Genomic DNA, 17403 nt, shown 5'->3' with positions numbered 1-17403 from the left:
TCTGGGTCTCCTGAGGTTCAAGATCTAGTTGGTTCGACACAACTAGATCTTGAACCTCAGGAGACCCACTGGCTCGTTTGCCATCCAGTCGAATAAAAAAAAAACCTTTTCACAGAAAAAATCATAAGGACATCATATGGCTTGACAGTGAAATTCATTGTGTAGCTTATTGCGAGAATGTTCTATGGTGAGTTAGGAATGTTTAGAGGTCCGATGAAAAATTAATAATGAAATAAGTGTATTAGTTATCAGCAAAAAAACATTTGTATTTATTATGAAACGATTTTTTTCTGAACCGTAGGGGTTTTATTTACGAGGAAATTAAAACAATCGTTTAAAAATACTTATAAAATTTATTACATTATAATATTTTTTGTAAAAAATATTTACTGCAACGTAATCACTAATTGTGGTAATAAAATGTGATGGATTAATATCAACCGCTCAAGATGCGATATTCGACGGATTCAATGAGTATTTTTAAATTTAGGTAACCTACTTAATGTTACGGCTAAAACGAATAAATTGACTAAATGACGAAACTACAGCTCTAACGGTTGTGGAAAAAAGTATAAAAAAGTAGCTATACTAATTACTCCGAAAACCAACTTTGTGTGAACAAATTTATTGAACATCTTAGCTGTAACATTTAGTTTTTATCAGATCTAGCAATTCTATGTCATATTACATCAATTACCTTGCCCTAAAATGATTAAGAGAATTCACTATCTTAAACATTATTTGTGTACAAAATTAACTTAACCCATCATAAACATGGACAGATATTACGTATTTTAGTATCCGAATTACTCATAAAGAATGTTTTGCTACAAAAATAATAATTTATTTGTTTCACTACACATACCATACGATATTATACATTACATAATTATTTATCTACTCTCACGTTCATATAAAAATCACTCTGTACAGTGCACTCACAATATAGGTATATCTCACATTCACACACACATTCACATTTATTATTAAGGTAGAAAAATACAGTCCAGTTTATAATACAAAAACAGTTGATTTTTAAAATCATCAACTCGTATAACACTTTCCTTATTATGTTTGTAGTCGATTACAAAATATACAAAAAATATTTTAATCGCATTATATACAAGAATATCAATTGATATGTCGTTGGAATGTAATGCATTGTATTAAAACCAATTTACAAAAAGCCCTGCTTATTATGGCAGTGTTCGCCTAAAAATACTTGAGCATTTTGTTCGTTGACGATAATCTCGGGACATCAACACATTCACTGTTTCAAACAAAAATCTAATGCCATTGCGTCAATTTCACTATTGTGCGTCATACTGGTTTGTGACATAAATTATAATAATATATTTGGTGGGGCTGTAACGATTAAACAGTGAGTGTGTTAATACACATTCTTTTATTAAAAAATAAAACTAAAACTAAAGCTAACCGAATACAACATCTACATACATCTCGGCTGTTGCGCGTCACGCAATAATTGACAGTCTATACAGATACAATAATATGACTATTATTGTTCGGGTACACCGAGAATTGAAACTAGTACGATACAATATTATGTAGTTTGACCAGAATTCGACAAAACGCAGTCCTTATGTTTACTGACCCTCACTGTCGCTGTCACTCTTATCTGTAATGATAAAGACAATAAGCGTTAGCATTTCATCATGTACACAAGTCATGTTTGCATGCTCAAAAATTGAGACAACCGTCATTACTGATAAATATAAATTGTTATTGACCGAGTAAATAGGGGTAAATACAGTTCAAACGAATGACTCAATTTCTGATTCAAATAGAACATAACAAATAAGATGTTTTGTTAAGTATTATTTTATTCGAAGTAGCGTTTTGGTGATAGAATTATTTACTGTGCAGTTCTAGATTAGATAGTATGATAGTAACACAGTGGAGCGATAACAAGCTATTATTTTAAACGCCTTTTTGATAAATAGCGTTCGATTTTGCTACGGCAACGTATTTGTTTCTATAGCTTTACTGATTACAGTTTATCATAACTTACTCGTAGTTATATACGTGGCCATAAGATAAAAGTGATATGTATCGGAACGCACGGGTTTTGACAGCTAGGGGAGAGACTTTTCGGCAAGCAAGCACATGGCGTGTCCTGCATTTCAAAGTGATTTTTTATTGAAATAAAAGTTATTAAAGCAGTTTCTGTTTATATTTTCTTGGTGCTCTGGGCCAGGGGCTCAGGACACAACAAATTGGCGACGAGGATGTCAAACTTGGGTCAAATAAAACCGTACTCAGAAGGTGACGATGTTGATTGTTTTCTGGAACGAATAGAGCAATATTTCAAAGCCAACGATGTGGCAGCGACGAAACAAGTGTCTACTTTATTAATGTTAATCGACGAAAAGTCGTATAAAACTCTAAAAAGCATGTTCCACCCTTCATTACCAAAAGACAAAAGCTACGCTGACCTTGAAGGAGCTTTGAGATTAAGGTTTCGACCTAGAGTATCGTATTATAGAAAAAGGGCAGTATTCGACAAAGCCATTAAGAATGAGGTGGAAAGTGTATCAAAATGGTATGAAAGAGTAAGGGAAATGGCTGCTGAATGCGAGTTTGGTACAGATTTTGAACAAAGAGTGAAGGACAAGTTTGTTACGGGTTTTCGATCAGGTCAAATATTTGAAAGGTTGTGTGAAGAGCCAATCTCCAAGGCAATAGCGGATTTGTTAGACATAGCTCTTAACAAGGAATCTGCTTTACTGGAAAGACCAGAAAATGTCTACGTCAATAAGGTTAAAGCAGTAGAGAAGAGGGTTGCGGAGGCCGATGTGCTTTTGTGTGTACATTGTGGCAAGCCTAACCATTCCTTTGCCAAGTGTAAATATAAAACATATAAGTGCAAATCATGTGGAAAAATTGGGCATTTGGCTTTGGTCTGCAAAAGTAAGCCAACTCATACATTGGAGGTGCAAGAAGAGGAGGATGAAAGTGGGTTAGTGGACATTTTTACTGTTGAAGAGTCAATTTTAAATATAAATTATGTGGCACCATATATGGTTGAGTGTTGCATGGGTTTGAAAAAGTTAAATATGGAATTAGACACTGGTGCGGCTGTATCATGTATTCCCGAGGAAACATACAAAAAAATCTTTTCTGATTTTCAGCTTCAACCAGCAAACTGTGAGTTAAAGACATATAATGGCCAAATTGTCAAGCCTTTGGGTAAGATTACTGTTCCTTTAAAGTATAATAACAAGAAAATAAATTGCGCATTACTGATTGTAAAAAACGGTTGTAAATGTTTGTTTGGTAGAGATTTAATAGAAAAATTTAAAGCAGAAATGAAAAACTATATTCCATTACATTTGTTACAAAGTGAAGTGATTCCAACATTAGATTCTGTAGTACAAAAATTTTGTGATGTTTTCAAGCCAGAATTAGGCAAAATTGAAGGTGAAAAAATTAAGTTAGAATTGTTAGATGAAAATGTAAAGCCTATTTTCCACAAACCAAGACCTATTCCACATGCTTATAGAGAAAAGGTTGATAGTGAATTGTCCAAGTTAGAAAAGGAAGGTGTCATCACAAAAGTTGAGAATACAAATTGGGGTACACCTTTAGTACCAGTCCTAAAAGAAAATGGGCAGTTGAGACTATGTGCAAACTATAAAATCACTTTGAAATGCAGGACACGCCATGTGCTTGCTTGCCGAAAAGTCTCTCCCCTAGCTGTCAAAACCCGTGCGTTCCGATACATATCAATACTCCCCTTATAAATTTAGGCGTTGGGGTGGCTTAACAATTCAATCCAATGTGCTTTGCACGCGTGCGTTCCGATACATATCAAAAAGATAGTCATCAATAGACACAGATGGCATACATATATATCGATGTACAATACATACACATATGTTCATATCCAAAACTTGTCTCAGTAACTATTTTGAACTAGTAAAGTTATAGAATTTTGTACGTAGAGCCGTAGCACCAGCGTGCGTGAGCTGCAATGAAGACATAAAGGTGTTGCTAATCTAAGTGCCGAACTACTGACCTTTCTTACCCGGGTACGCATGCCTCTTTAGTCTGTCGTAGAGGTCCTCCTTGGTCCCGTAAATACTCGCGTTAGATCTCGCTAAACTGTTCATTTTCCCATTCATGCCGTTGTGCAAACTTTCTTTCATGTACGTTTCATTGTAAAAGTTCGGCATCTCCCATCCGTCTTCTTCGTCGTCGTAGTAATGAGCGTACGTGGAGTGATGTGAGGGTGCGATAGACTCCGCGTATGGCGTGTGTGCTCCGTAGTAGAAGTTTACTTGCGAGCCGTTTTGGTCGATAGCTGGCGTTAGAGTTTTCTTTGGTTCCTTCTTCTTCGTCGATCTGGTGATAAGTAAGTCGATAAGTAAATATACCTACTTAATTGCAAAAATGAGAAAGAAAGACTGCCGCTAGCAGCAACGGGCGCGAAGTTCCAGCTTTTTTTTCATTATACGCAGCAGAAAATTGTTACTTAGATTCAAAAAGCCTTTAGCTATTTCCCTTTAGCAAAAAATTTAAATCGTTTCTACATCTCCTGTAGCTGGCTCATGACATATCAAATAGCAAGCTCTATCGTGTCATCATCATCATCAGCAGGAAGACATCCACTGCTGAACAAAAGCCTAGCTTTAGCTTAGAACGCCACAATGAACGACAACTCGCCACTTGCATCCACCGGTTGCCCGCAAGTCTCTATCATGTAAGTACATAAAGGTAATATACTAACCGAGCGCAAATCATCCATACAAGCAGCACCAGGAATATGATGAAGATGACTCCGCCCGCGACCCCGCTGGCGATGTAAGCGAATTCACTCTTATCCCTGCAATGGCGGCCGGTGAAAGATCCAGTACATCTGCATGATGGCTCTCCCCTTGTATCCTTCACACATTCGCCACCGTTGTCGCAGAATTCCAGACATACATCTGAAATAAGTTTATGATAATTTATTTATCAACCATAAGGCACAGACCTTGACTTTCAAATTCCTCCTGTTACTTAGCTAAAGTAATGAAATAGGCGAAACAAACGAGCACCTGTACTGTTACAAATGATCAAGATTTGTAATATAGATCAGAGACAGATAAGTTTAGGCGTTTTCAAGTAGGTAAGGTAAAGAAATGAGGGTTAGAGTCATTCAAGATTCAGTTACAGTTGAGGAAATACGCTATGATTTCTATGACAAAGGTCAGGGATGTCAACATGTCATTAGTAGCACAAAGGTTCCACCATGGTACCTACGTGATTCAGTTTATTCGACTGTACAGTCAAGAGCATAAATATCTATACAGCCATAGCGTCAAAATATGTATACATAGACCTTATGTTTAGTGGCATAAAGGTGTATAGATATTTTTGACGTCTTGGTAACGTAATATATTTATGCTCTTGACCGTACATAAAAAATCATTAGGTAGGTACTTATATGTGAGGAGTTTAGAGAGGACTACAAATCGTTACTACTTAGAAAATCTCGTATCTCAAATCGATACGGCAACAAAATTGATCCTTGAAATAATTTACGTAACTACATAAAGTTCACTCAGAAAGATTGACGATTTTGAGGTATATACAAGCTTTTTAAAAAGTAGTGACGAAATATCCCTCTAAAGTTAATACAGGCGGGAAGAAGTAATGCAACAGTTTATAATTTTAGTCCCCGCCTCGTTACTGCTTGATATTCGATCATCTATTACCTAAGTGGTGAAAATTACAGATGTTCAAGTTCCAAAAAGTTTTAGGAAATTTAAATTTAACAAACGGAAAGTTTCAATCTCCATGCAAAATTGTGACAAGTTTCCGAAATTTTCCTATTGAAAAAATCTGCAATTTTGGAAAGTTTTCTTTGGCACATCAGTCAGTAGTGAAAACAAATCTTACCTATACAGACTTTTCCGGTGCCGTTAAAACCAGGCTTGCATTGGCACTTGAAATCGCTGGTCTCCGGTATGAGCAGACAGTACGCGTTGGTGTCACAGTGCATTTCAGGGCCGCTCATCTCACATGGGTTCGTGCATTCCGATTCGGCTGTCTGTAAAGTAACATCACGTGGGTAAGTAATAAATAATGAAATAAACTATTTTGAACAGAAATTTTCGAAGGACCTACTTACAGTGTAGGTAGTGTAGGTCCTACACGTTCGGCCTTATAAATCCCGAAAAAGTAGTGTCGAGCTGGATGCCTTCGACTAACTCCAAGGAGCATAAGTATTGTGTTTTTATTTTATTTTATATAAGACCAAGTAAAATTTTCGCTCCATCTCGATTAAAACTTGAGGAAAATGGCCCCTCATTTTTGTGTTGTAACAACTTTAGCCATAGTGAAGTAAAAGTAGCCCAAACATTCTAAAGCATTTTCAAAACTGCAGCTTGAAAGTATTAGCCATAATATTCTTACTCATAAACACTTGATATCTTATGTTAATTTCGCATTATTGCCAGAACATACGACTAGGTACGTTTCGCTATAACAATCAATCAATCAATCATTTATTTATCTGTAAAACATAGGTAAAGGTTTGTTACTTTTTATATGAGGTGTCCCTAGGTGGTTTCTATGGCATAACTTACAGCGCCGGGTCCTCTCGTGCTGGTGTTGATCGGACAAGGCACGCACTGCGTCTGCTGCGCCTCCGCTTGATAAGTTCCCTTCTTGCACTGGATGCATGTGTTTAAGGTCACGTTGAGGTATGAACCTGTAGAGTTGATTAGATTCGTTAGTAATTGGGCGAGATTCAATTTGCTCCGAGTGTGATTTAATTATATTGGCTTGCTTAAACAAGCGTTTTGGCTCTAAGCAGCTACCATATGAACGCAAAATGATGTAAATCAGCGATAAACACATAACTCTTCTTGTGTCCCGAAACTGCAATAACCATTTATACATACAGCGTTTATCGTCGGCCACAGAACTAACGCTTCCATTCTGTTCTAGTAAGAAAATAAGAAAGAATTTAAAACGGAAGGCTAGAATGCAGCACCAAATGTACCACTCGTCACATACCTACCGACCTACCCGGGTCGTCAAGAATGTCTGGTCAGCAAAGAATCTACACGGTACAGCATGCTGAATATGCTGATCAGAACGATGAACCCGGATTCTGTTCTCGGTAGATCAGTGGTCGACCTAAGACTCAAAGGATTTAAGACAGAAAAGAAAGTGCAGAGGAAGAAGTAAGGTGGTGGTTTAGGAGCAAGATAAAGAGGTTCTAATTTATCAAAAGTTTTAAAATAGGTATGCTTACCAGCTCTGCAGACCGGCAGCGAACATTGATCAGCGCTGGACGCACCGCTTTGCGGAGTAGTTGTGCCTGGTGGGCAGGAGGCGCAAGCAGCCCCGCTGCCGAGCGCGCGCCAAGTGCCCCGTGGGCATGGCTCGCAGCCCCCGTCGCTGCCTAGTTGTTCTCCTGAAAGACGAGCGTTGGGTTAGAGCAGCTGTATTCAATTTGCGGCCTGCCAAGCTTCTGTTGGTCTTTAATGGTGTTGACAAGAAACCTGTGGCCCACATGTGGCTCATACAAAAAAAGGTTGAGTATGGCTGAGCTGAGTTAGAGGATTCCAGTCAAGGTTCAGCGATCACTTATAGTGGAGAGTGGTGGAACCGCAACCGAATTAATAGGAGTATCGAGATAACTTGCTCTGTGGCTAAGACAATAGCTGTTGCTCGCGTCGCGACATCGCATGCATCCTGCGAGAACTTTACTCGCTGAATAAAATATAGCTTTCTAAAGGGTTAAGGGTTTTTAAGTTCATCCATTACAGTCAAATGTGTTTCCCTTATACATATTAGTTTAGATTTTAGGCCCAAATTTAACAGGCTAAGTAATTAAATTTGTTAGGTATACCTAACTAATTTAAGTTACTTATTGGCTTACGTTGAGGCTAGTGCTTAATAAGTATTTACTTAAATTAGGACCTATAGGTACTCGTCGTAGTTATAGGTAGATATTGCAGAATGACGAACGTAGTCTGATTATTGGATTCAATATTGTTATAATCTGAATACTGTTCTCTTAAAGAACAATCTTCGGATTGTTAAAGAGAATCACTCGCCTAAGGCCCTTGTGTTTATTAAACAGTCACATTTATCTATTTATCCTTTAACGCTTTCGCAGTTTCAATTTGATAAAGTATATTTGTTACTATTTTACCTGAAGGACAGTCGTCTCGGCACTCAGCCGCAGACACGGCTTCAGTGGCGCGAGTAGTCTGTCCTCTCGGGCAGGCCAGGCAAGAGAAGGCTCCTTCGCGGGGCTGGTACGATCCATGTCCGCAAGGTCTGCAAAGGTCCGCCTCAGCGTCGTAGTATTTACCCGCAGCGCACCTCTCTGGAAAAAGTTGGTGAAACATTAGAAATAGAAATAGAAATAATTTCTTCGTGACAAAGTAGCGTAGCATAACAAAAACACGAAATAGTTCCAAATCAGCAAAATTGCGGGTGTTGCGAACGGCGCTGTTCTTTCTTTGGGACCATAATTTGAACCTCAGGAATGAAGTAGACTGCATAGAAGAATGCCCGCAGAGCATACAATCACATCAGTTATTTACTCATTGGTAAAGCAAAAGCTGTAGGATTCGAATGTAATAGAAGCATATCGTACTCCATGGAAAGCGGAATTATAGAAAGTTGAAAATGTAGTCCTCTAGGTCTAGGACTATCTTCTGGAGCAATAAAGCAGAAGATAGATCTAAAACAACGTTTCAGATTTTTATCTTTTTTTACAAATCCTTATATTTCTAACACACTTGGAATTACAATCGTTGTCACCACTAAGACGAGGTTACAAAGAGATGGTGAATGCCCATGAACCTCAGCGCGTTAGACAATACGGCCTATCTCTAAATTGGTTTCAGTTAATTATTTAATTGGCTTTTTTTAGGTAATGCATTGGAAAAGGTTTATTTACCTTTACAATCAGCTGCGCTTCGAGCTCCCGTTGCTTGTGTGACTCCGGGTTGTCCAGCGATGGCCGGGCAAGGGGTACATTGCAACTGGCCAGCCTCCGATTGATATGTGCCAGATGGGCATGGCTGACAAGTGTCGCTTGCTCCGTCCAGGTATGTACCAACCGCGCAAGCCACTGGAATTATAACCAAAATTGTTTTACACATATTCACATCACATCTATTTGAGGACAAACTTTACAGTGATATTGGCTTACGTAACTTAGCCGAAGGCCGGGAAAAGTGAGGTAAAGGAGATCACAGTTCTACAGGTCTACTGTTGCTATTGCTTTCTCCTCTCGTCGTATCCCGGCCTTAAATCAACTAGGTACTAGATACGTATATTGTTATAATACTTACCACAATCAGGAGCCATAACCACTTGTCCCATAGGACAAGCGTAGTCCGAAACCAGTTCCAAACTAGCCGGATCTGGCACAGTGTTCGGGAGGATGCTTCGTACATCGAATTGTTCGTCTTCGAGAATTAGTTTCTCCAGTAACCGTTGAACAGTGGACCTCTCGTTGTTGCCACTGTGGATTACTGGGTCGCTGAAATTCAAAGAAAATAATTGCTTATTGTGATCCTGAGATATTAAAATAAAACATATGAATTGTATTTGATTTAGTTTTAACGGAAAAATACTTATGTGCTCCAGTGCAAGATCATGCAAACTTACTTGACTGCTGGGAATGAGAGCTCAATGCTGTAGGTATCGCCGACTTGTCGCCCCTCCCTGTTGCTTCGTGACCTAAGTGCAAGAAAAAATCATGCAATAGTGATCGAAGAACATGCTTTTATCTATAAGTGCTTAAATCCAGGGGTAGTATAGTGACGATTTTAAATTTAGGTTAAATGTTACAAGAGTGTCATGAAATGTGTCAATAACACGTGCTATATTCTAGTGTAGTAGACTAGTAGTGCACTACAACTTTTCCTAAAGATTTTTTGTGCTACAACTCCAACACCTGTCTACACTAGGAGTTCTGAGAGCCTACACAAGATAAACTAAAACTGCTCATTCCTCTACTTAGTTATGAATTTATAGTGCGGTTGAATAGGTTTAAAATATACTCACTCTTCCACGGGAATGATAGCATCCAGCACATACGTGTCGTCAGCTGTAGCTGTCGGCGGCGAAGATACTTGTCTCGTTTGCCGTACGTTAGCACGATGGTCACATTTCACATTAATATCCAGCTCTTTGCATTCGCGAGTACCTTCAGATGATTAAAGAACATGAGTAAATTGTAAAAAATTAAACAGTATGGTCAAAAAATTAAGAGATTTAAATTTACCATCGACAGCATAAGAGCAGAAGTTCCAGTCTCTGTTGAGTTGGTTGATCGCGCTGCGAACCTTCTGACGAAGCACAGCCTGTCCAGCGTCGTTGCAAAGCACAGAGCTCGGGAATAACATCGAAACTTTGAAGACTCGTTGAGCTGGTGAAGCCGCTGTGACAAAAAACAATCGTTGAACTTCTAGTGCCCAATACTATGTTTCATGTAAACAAACGAGCTATAAATGAAATCTTACGTGAGCACGCAGGGTAAACAAGTGGCAGAGATGGGTTGGCGGTAGGACGCCAGAAACCTTCAGCGCCGCAAGTGTAGAACGGAGGTACAGGCTGTGAGAAGCGGAGACTGTCGCGACACGCAATTTCGCACACCTTGAACTGACCACCTGCACCCCAGTCTCGGCATGATTGGTATCCGCCAAGCGGGTCGGCCAATGGAGGGCAAAACTCGGCTGCAAAGTATAAAAAATAATAGGAGTTTCTACATTGTAGTGTTATTTTAGTTATAACTATCGGAGGTTTAGATCTTGATACTTACATAGAACGGTGACCTTGAACGTGCAAGTGGCTGCATTACCAGCCGCATCGTATGCAACATAAGCAATATCATATGCTCCCCAAGCAAGGTTTTGTCCAGGTTTGTGGCCGTTCATCTCGACCACTTTAACAACTCCTACGTTGTCACTGAACGCTGGTGCATCCCAACTTACAATCGATGATCCGTTCTTTGCAATCACCCAGAGATCGCCAGGGCAACGGTCGACACGTGGTGGCTCCTTATCGGTTTGTAGTTGTTGGCATTTGCCACCAGTGTAACCGTTAGGGCATACTCTTTGGCCGCAATGTGAAGGTACAATTCGCTCAACTCCACCAATGACGTCTTCGTATCCTGCCCAAGTAAGAACCAGTCCGCTGTAAAGAACTGGCTCGGTTCGGCAGTCGCGTACTTGTTTTTGAATTTCGTTGCTAAAATCGAGTGCTCGGTTCCATATTTGTACTTTGGTAAGGTGTCCTTGGAAGCCTGCTTCCGTGTATGCTTTTGGATTGTCCGATTGAGGCTTGCCTAGTGTAACCCAAACACTGAAAGACATAATAAAATAAATAAGTTTAATCAAAAGATTTTAGAGTAGCTAGAGTAATGCTATAGAATTAAGTATAGGTAGACTATGGAATAGAAATAGAATATGAATCAAAATTAGTGACTTACTATTGCGGTAGTGTTCGTCCGCTGCCATATCCTTCAATCTTGCTGGCAATCAATCCTTCAGTGATCAGAGTCAATTCTCCGCCGTTGTTACCATCCCAGACAATAGCCACGTGATGCCATTGACCGTCGTTGACAGTCGCGTATTCGCCAAAGCTGAGGTATACATCTTGTAGTTCAGGGAACAGTGAGACTTGGACACCGTTCGAATGCGCTTGGATGATGGATCTTCTATTCAGAGCAATGTGAGAGTTGCTGTAAAAAGAGGTTGTGTTAATTTTCGTTACGATGTCGGCTTTTTCTACGTTTTTAGGGATTAGTTGTATTTTATACAAACCTAACGCTGTAAGCTGTGAAGAAGACTCCACCTTCATCTTGCTGTGTGTATTGAACCCACATGGCAATAGTCAGACTGTCCGTTGATCCACTATCGAAAGGTACCACTTGGGCGGCGCTTGATCGCAGTGGGTCGCTGAAATAAAGGTCGTAGTCCACGCTGATAGCTGTAAAATAATTTTGATTTAATTAAATATAAGTTTTTTAATACAGATAGAGACAGAAACAAGTCGTAAAATAATGTTTCTTACATTTTCTGCAATCATCACCAGTGAGATTGAATGGACATTGGCAGTAGAATCGTCCTGGTAAATCGATACAAGTCGCTGATGGTGGGCACGAATTCTCTTTGCAGTCCATAATGTCTTCGTCACAGTTCTTTCCCTTGAAGCCAGGTGCACAAATGCACGAATAACCTTCGCCGTCATCAACACATGTTGCACCGTTCTGGCAAAGACCGGCTTCGCAAGCGTCGAATTCATACTGACAGCCAATTCCGGTGTAGTCTGAAGAGCAAGTGCAGTTGAGGCCGGAACCGAAGTCTTGGCACTTTCCACCGTGCATGCAAGGACTGCCGATACATCTTTCAGGAGCCGTCTCACACTGTTTTCCGTCTGTGCCGCTGGGACACCTAAAAAATTTACAATATTAGTAAAAAAACATTTCAGAATTATTTGACTATAATTAATCATTTTAGAAAGTAACTTACACGCAGAAGAAATCTTGGAAGAGATCGATGCAGTTAGCGTTGTTTTGACAAGGCCTATTCATGCAGAATCCGATATCATGCTCACAACGATGTCCAGTCCATCCTGCTTGACAAGAGCATTTGTAGCCACCGATCTCATCTTTACAGGATCCGCCGTTGAAGCATGGATCCGATGCACAATCATCAATATTCGTTTCACACATTTCTCCAGTAAAGCCTTCTCGGCAAACGCATTGGTATTTATTGTCAAGATCAACGCAGCGATCTGTGCCGATTGGATTGCAAGGCTCATTTAAGCATTCATCGATTGCAGTTTCACATTGGAGACCAATAAATCCAGGGCGACATTTACATACAAATCCTTCTAGTTGATCAACGCAAGTGGCACCATTCTGGCAAGGATCAGATGCGCAGTCGTCTATCGTATGTTGACATCTCTTACCGGTATAACCGGCTTCACAGTTGCAAGTAAAGTCATCGATGCTATCCATACATTGGCCACCATTTTCACAGGGTGAAATAACGCACTCGTTGATGTTGATGTCGCATGACGGGCCCGTCCAGCCCGGTTCACAGACGCATTGATGCACGAATAGCTTATCAACGCAGATACCATGTTTGCAGGGTTCATTTGAGCAAAGATCTATCTTTTCGTGGCAACGTTTGCCTGTGAAGCCCGGTGGGCAAGCGCAGCTGAAGTCGTTTACTAAGTCTGTGCAAGGAGCACCTAGGAGGCACGGTTTTTCAATGCAGTCATCAGTGTTGGTTTCACAAAGCTGGCCTTCCCAGCCTGGAAGACACTCACACTTAAATCGGCCTTGTTGAAGAGCTATACAAGATGCCCCATTTGTGCAAGGATTTCCATTAGCAGAGCAAGGATCAATCTGAAAGATAAGATTTTTTTTTTAAGAAAGAATTAACCAGCCAAGTGATTGGTTGTAATTGATGAAAATAATATATATCTAAAAAATGCGTACCGTTATGTCACAGTCGATTCCAGTGTATCCAGATCTGCATAAGCAAGTGAAATTGTTGTATCCTGGTTCATCTTTGCACATGGCGCGTTCTGGGCATGTATCGTTTCGGCAGTCTGATTTTTCTTCTTGGCAATTAATACCACCGTAGCCAGGAGGGCAGGAACATCTGTATCCTTGCGGTAAATCAGTACAAGTTCCTCCGTTATAACAAGGTTGGCTGGCACATTCGTCAATGTCGATTTCACATCGGCGGCCCGAAAATCCGGCAGGGCAATAACATTGAACACCATGGCCCTTGGGGACGCAGAGGCCTCCATGCTGACAAGCGCTGTTTGAGCATTCAACCGGCAAACATTCTTCCAACCCAGTTGTTCCCGTGCCTACAGTCTTCATATTAGTTGGACATTCCATGCAAGATGTCTGTCCTACTAAGTTTTGGTAGAAATTCCTTGGGCATTGAGAACACGGTGCTAAACCAGTTGGGGAATAAGTTCCAGGAGTGCATTTAGCTCTGCATCGGTCTCTACCTGGCGCTGCAGGCTGGTAGGTGTATGTATTCACAGGGCAGGCTTGACAATCTTTGAATCCTCCTGGTGGTGGTTCAGAAGTGTAACTGTTTCTCGGGCACTCTAAGCAGGGCACTAAACCAGTAGGTGAGTAAGTACCGTATCCACACACGGGTATGCAATCAGTAACATCTTTCGATCCTTCTTCCCTTGTAAATGTTCCTTGCGGGCATTTGAGACAGGAACCTTGGCGAGCCTGATTCTGGAAATATCCTCGTGGACACATCGTGCATGACTTTTGTTTTTCACCGGCGAATGTTCCAGCAGGGCAATGCACTGAAAAAAAAACGATTATTTAATCATGTTTTGTGTCTTCCATTGGGTATCGATATTTCATAACAACAAGTTTCAATACTTACGGCATCTTGGAACATCATTGGTGTCCATATTCAGAACTTCTCCAACGCTACAAGTGAATCCTCTTGATATTGAGCTTCTGATAGCGCGGAGTGGTGGACATTGATTTCCAATAGATGATACATTTAGTACTGGTTCGATTAAAGCACTGGCATATGGCACAGACAGATCGAATATAAGGTTCAATGTAGAGCCACAGAGGTCATACAGCTGTGTTTGCCTGATAGCTGGCGTGATAGCAAGGACGAAGTCCATCTTTACTACGTTTTCGTCCAGCAAGCTTGGCATTGCTTTTACAAATGTTACGTTGATATTTACATTAACGGCTGAGCAACGTTGACTGAGCCTTTCATTCAGAATGTTATCGTACTGTGCAAGTAGGTCTTTGTACTGTGGTAAACAAGCATTTGACACTGCGCCCAAAGCACGGTACTGCACACTGGCCACAACATGGTAAGCAGCTTGTTGAGTATCTGAAAGGACATCAAATTTGTAAGTATAGTTTGGATTCAATCACTTCATTTAATCGGACTCAAATGCACACATGCTAAAAAATACTCACTTTCTGAAACACAGTCCGGTACGACGGCTGTTGGCGCCCACTGACGTTTAGTTTCGCAAACAAAGGTTTTTACAGGTTCTCCGTCAGTAAATCGGAAGCCCGGGCTGCAAGTCGCTATGCATTGAATTCCGCGGTCTCCAGGCAAACAGTTGAGAGCACCATTTGCTGGCGGAGTCAATTCCCAATCAACGCAAGGTGTCGCTTGTACGGAAACTTGGAAGTGACACTGAGCCTTGTTTCCGTACTTGTCAGAGGCAATGACCGTCACATTTTCATAACCACGAATTGGAATTACTGCCCTGTCTGGGATAAACTTCAGGAAAACTTCTCCAGATGCATCAGTTGCGTTGATTCTTCTTCTAGTTTCATTGAAATTGACTGCGTAGCTGTCTTGTTTGTCAACCAATTCTATAACGTAACTCTGCGGGCAACTGAGTTTTGGCGGTGTGTAGTCTGGCACAGTAATGTTCACTTCACAAATAGCGACATTTCCATCAAAATCAAAAGCTACATATCGTACCACCATATTGTGAAATACTTGAAGTGGAGTTTTGAAATGTTGAGGAGTGACTTCCAATCGAGCAATAGCTCCAGAGTTGTCGGTCGCAGTTGGTTCAGTGAAGTTCACAGGTAAAAGTCCTCCGTTCACGTCAGTTTGAACAACTATTGGTTGTTGTGGGCAGTTTTGGAATACCGGAGGTTCGTTATCTGAAAGAATATAAAGTACAATTTATAACCTTTCATTACAGACACACTAATAATTTTAATTTTTAATATACGTGTAAGTATAACTCACCAACGCAAGGCGAATATCCATAATCGTAACCTAACAGCGGTTCTGTAGTAGCTTCGTCGCAGCCCATCAGCTCAAACTTAAGACATGCATTGTCCATGAAACTGACGATACCCAAGATGACAAATCTAGCTTGGACATATTTAGGCAAAGTTATCATCGCCAATTCGCCATAATTTCCGGGATCCCTCATAGTTAAATTGAAATTAGGGAAGTAAACAACGTAATTTTCGTTCTCGGCTTGTTTGTAGAAGAAGCGAATCTCTGTGGGGCGGCCAACAATGTCTGAAGTCACAACACCCTTAACAAGAATAGCTTTTACTCTGTACACTTTGCCCAGGTCAACGCTTACGTATGTGAACGCTTCTTGTTTTCCACACCAACCAGTTACTGAATTAAGTCTTACATTCCTTGCCTCATAATTCGGTCTTTCAGAAGTTGCGTTGATTGCGGAGTCAGGTATTCTTCCAGACGCTAATCCGAGCGGCCTGATGCTTTTGCATTCAGGTTCACGTATGCAGGTGATTGGTCTAGGGTTTATTAAAATGTATCCCGGTCTTGAACATCCAAACAGAACTTCTGAGCCTTGTTCATAACTTCTTGCTAGTTGGTAGCCATCAGCAGGTCTGCCTGGGTCTTCGCAGACTGGTCCTTCACACCTTAAATCACCGAAATCCCAAATGCCGTTAGCTTGGCATCTGACGACGTTGTCATGTTTGCTTGTTTGTCCGGCCAGCTTGAAGGTATTTTGGCATCCGAAGAAGAACGAGCTTTGATATCTGGTGTCGAGATATTGACCGTATTCGGCTCCAGGTGTGGGCATTGGGACACCGCAATCCTTTCGAGGACACTGTGGCTGAGCACCTGACAACCAGTATTCGGGTAGACCCTGAAATTGAAAAGTATTTAGTTTGAATATCCATCAGGTTAAAATTTGCACGGAAATTGAATAAACGATGTTAGAGCAAAAATTTTTAAAAGTAGAATAGTTGTCTTTGTTCTTATGCTTCTGCTACTTACCGGTTTAGGATCGTAAACACACTGTCTAAACGATGATGTGACGGTATTTCTCAGTTGACGTCCAGGGGATGTGCAAGTGATGGTGACGTTGTCTCTATAAGGTAGGAGGACACTCTCTGGATCGTCTCTTATGATTTTTAATCCATCGTTCTTGTCATCAGATAAGGTTACACAGCGAGCGTCTGGATAGATAAAATAATGTTATATACAAGAAAGTATATCACTTAGGTAGAAAAAGTATTAAGTAGGTATAATAGCTTACATTGACACTCAGGAGCTGTTCCATTCCAATTACCACTAGATGTGCAAAGTAAAGATGAGAAACCAGACATTACATAGCCGAAATCACATTGGAACTGAACAATATCGCCAAAATGATATCCAGTTTTCGTAGATAGAAGTTTTCCATTTTCAGGTGAGGCTAAAGGAGGGCACATAACTGGTACGCATGATTTGTTTCTTTGGTAAGTATCTCCATCTCTTTCACCAGTTTCTGAAGTTTCAATACTGAAACCCGCAGTTCCGTTGGAAGCGTAAAGCTCGTATCCGATGTTACAAGCGCAAGAGAAGTTTCCGGGTCTAAAAGTAATTAAAATATTAGTTTTAAGTTCTGATA

General features: G+C 40.5%; 2 protein-coding genes across 4 annotated transcripts in view; one reads left to right on the top strand and one right to left on the bottom strand.

The window, feature by feature from the left end:
* Nucleotides 1-333: 333 nt before the first annotated feature.
* The window catches only part of uif (sushi, von Willebrand factor type A, EGF and pentraxin domain-containing protein uif), a 99960-nt gene continuing 82890 nt past the window's right edge, over nt 334-17403 (bottom strand). The window contains exons 12-35 of one of the 3 annotated variants that reach the window (XM_074086786.1): nt 17050-17366; nt 16788-16969; nt 15771-16656; nt 14975-15682; nt 14415-14885; nt 13490-14331; nt 12513-13396; nt 12055-12434; nt 11805-11970; nt 11471-11722; nt 10802-11343; nt 10503-10715; nt 10265-10420; nt 10045-10186; nt 9646-9717; nt 9327-9517; nt 8930-9103; nt 8174-8350; nt 7268-7429; nt 6594-6718; nt 5905-6055; nt 4751-4949; nt 4040-4365; nt 334-1639 (exon numbers count right to left, since the gene is read on the bottom strand). In XM_074086786.1, coding sequence (XP_073942887.1) covers nt 1608-1639; nt 4040-4365; nt 4751-4949; nt 5905-6055; nt 6594-6718; nt 7268-7429; nt 8174-8350; nt 8930-9103; nt 9327-9517; nt 9646-9717; nt 10045-10186; nt 10265-10420; nt 10503-10715; nt 10802-11343; nt 11471-11722; nt 11805-11970; nt 12055-12434; nt 12513-13396; nt 13490-14331; nt 14415-14885; nt 14975-15682; nt 15771-16656; nt 16788-16969; nt 17050-17366 — 7750 coding nt within the window. In that variant the 3' untranslated portion in view covers nt 334-1607. The remainder of the gene's footprint in view (nt 1640-4039; nt 4366-4750; nt 4950-5904; nt 6056-6593; nt 6719-7267; nt 7430-8173; nt 8351-8929; nt 9104-9326; nt 9518-9645; nt 9718-10044; nt 10187-10264; nt 10421-10502; nt 10716-10801; nt 11344-11470; nt 11723-11804; nt 11971-12054; nt 12435-12512; nt 13397-13489; nt 14332-14414; nt 14886-14974; nt 15683-15770; nt 16657-16787; nt 16970-17049; nt 17367-17403) is intronic. The other 2 variants (XM_074086787.1, XM_074086788.1) reach the window with 2 other exon arrangements.
* Nucleotides 1647-4033, top strand: LOC141427410 (uncharacterized). The gene is made up of 2 exons (XM_074086797.1): nt 1647-2980; nt 3153-4033. Exons 1-2 carry the CDS (start codon nt 2250-2252, stop codon nt 3175-3177), a joined length of 756 nt encoding a protein of 251 aa, XP_073942898.1. The 5' UTR covers nt 1647-2249; the 3' UTR covers nt 3178-4033.

Source organism: Choristoneura fumiferana, chromosome 4, assembly GCF_025370935.1.
Source record: "Choristoneura fumiferana chromosome 4, NRCan_CFum_1, whole genome shotgun sequence".
Taxonomy (NCBI): domain Eukaryota; kingdom Metazoa; phylum Arthropoda; class Insecta; order Lepidoptera; family Tortricidae; genus Choristoneura; species Choristoneura fumiferana.
The sequence above is the reverse complement of the archived record's forward strand: the minus strand, read 5'-3'. Positions and strand labels throughout refer to the sequence as shown.

Excerpts from the sequence above, each read along its gene's own strand:
- LOC141427410 (XM_074086797.1), top strand. The coding sequence starts at position 2,250 with ATGTCAAACTTGGGTCAAATAAAACCGTACTCAGAAGGTGACGATGTT. Across the intron at positions 2,981-3,152 it reads GAAGAGGAGGATGAAAGTGG|CTTCAACCAGCAAACTGTGA; the intron begins GTTAGTGGACAT and ends TCTGATTTTCAG.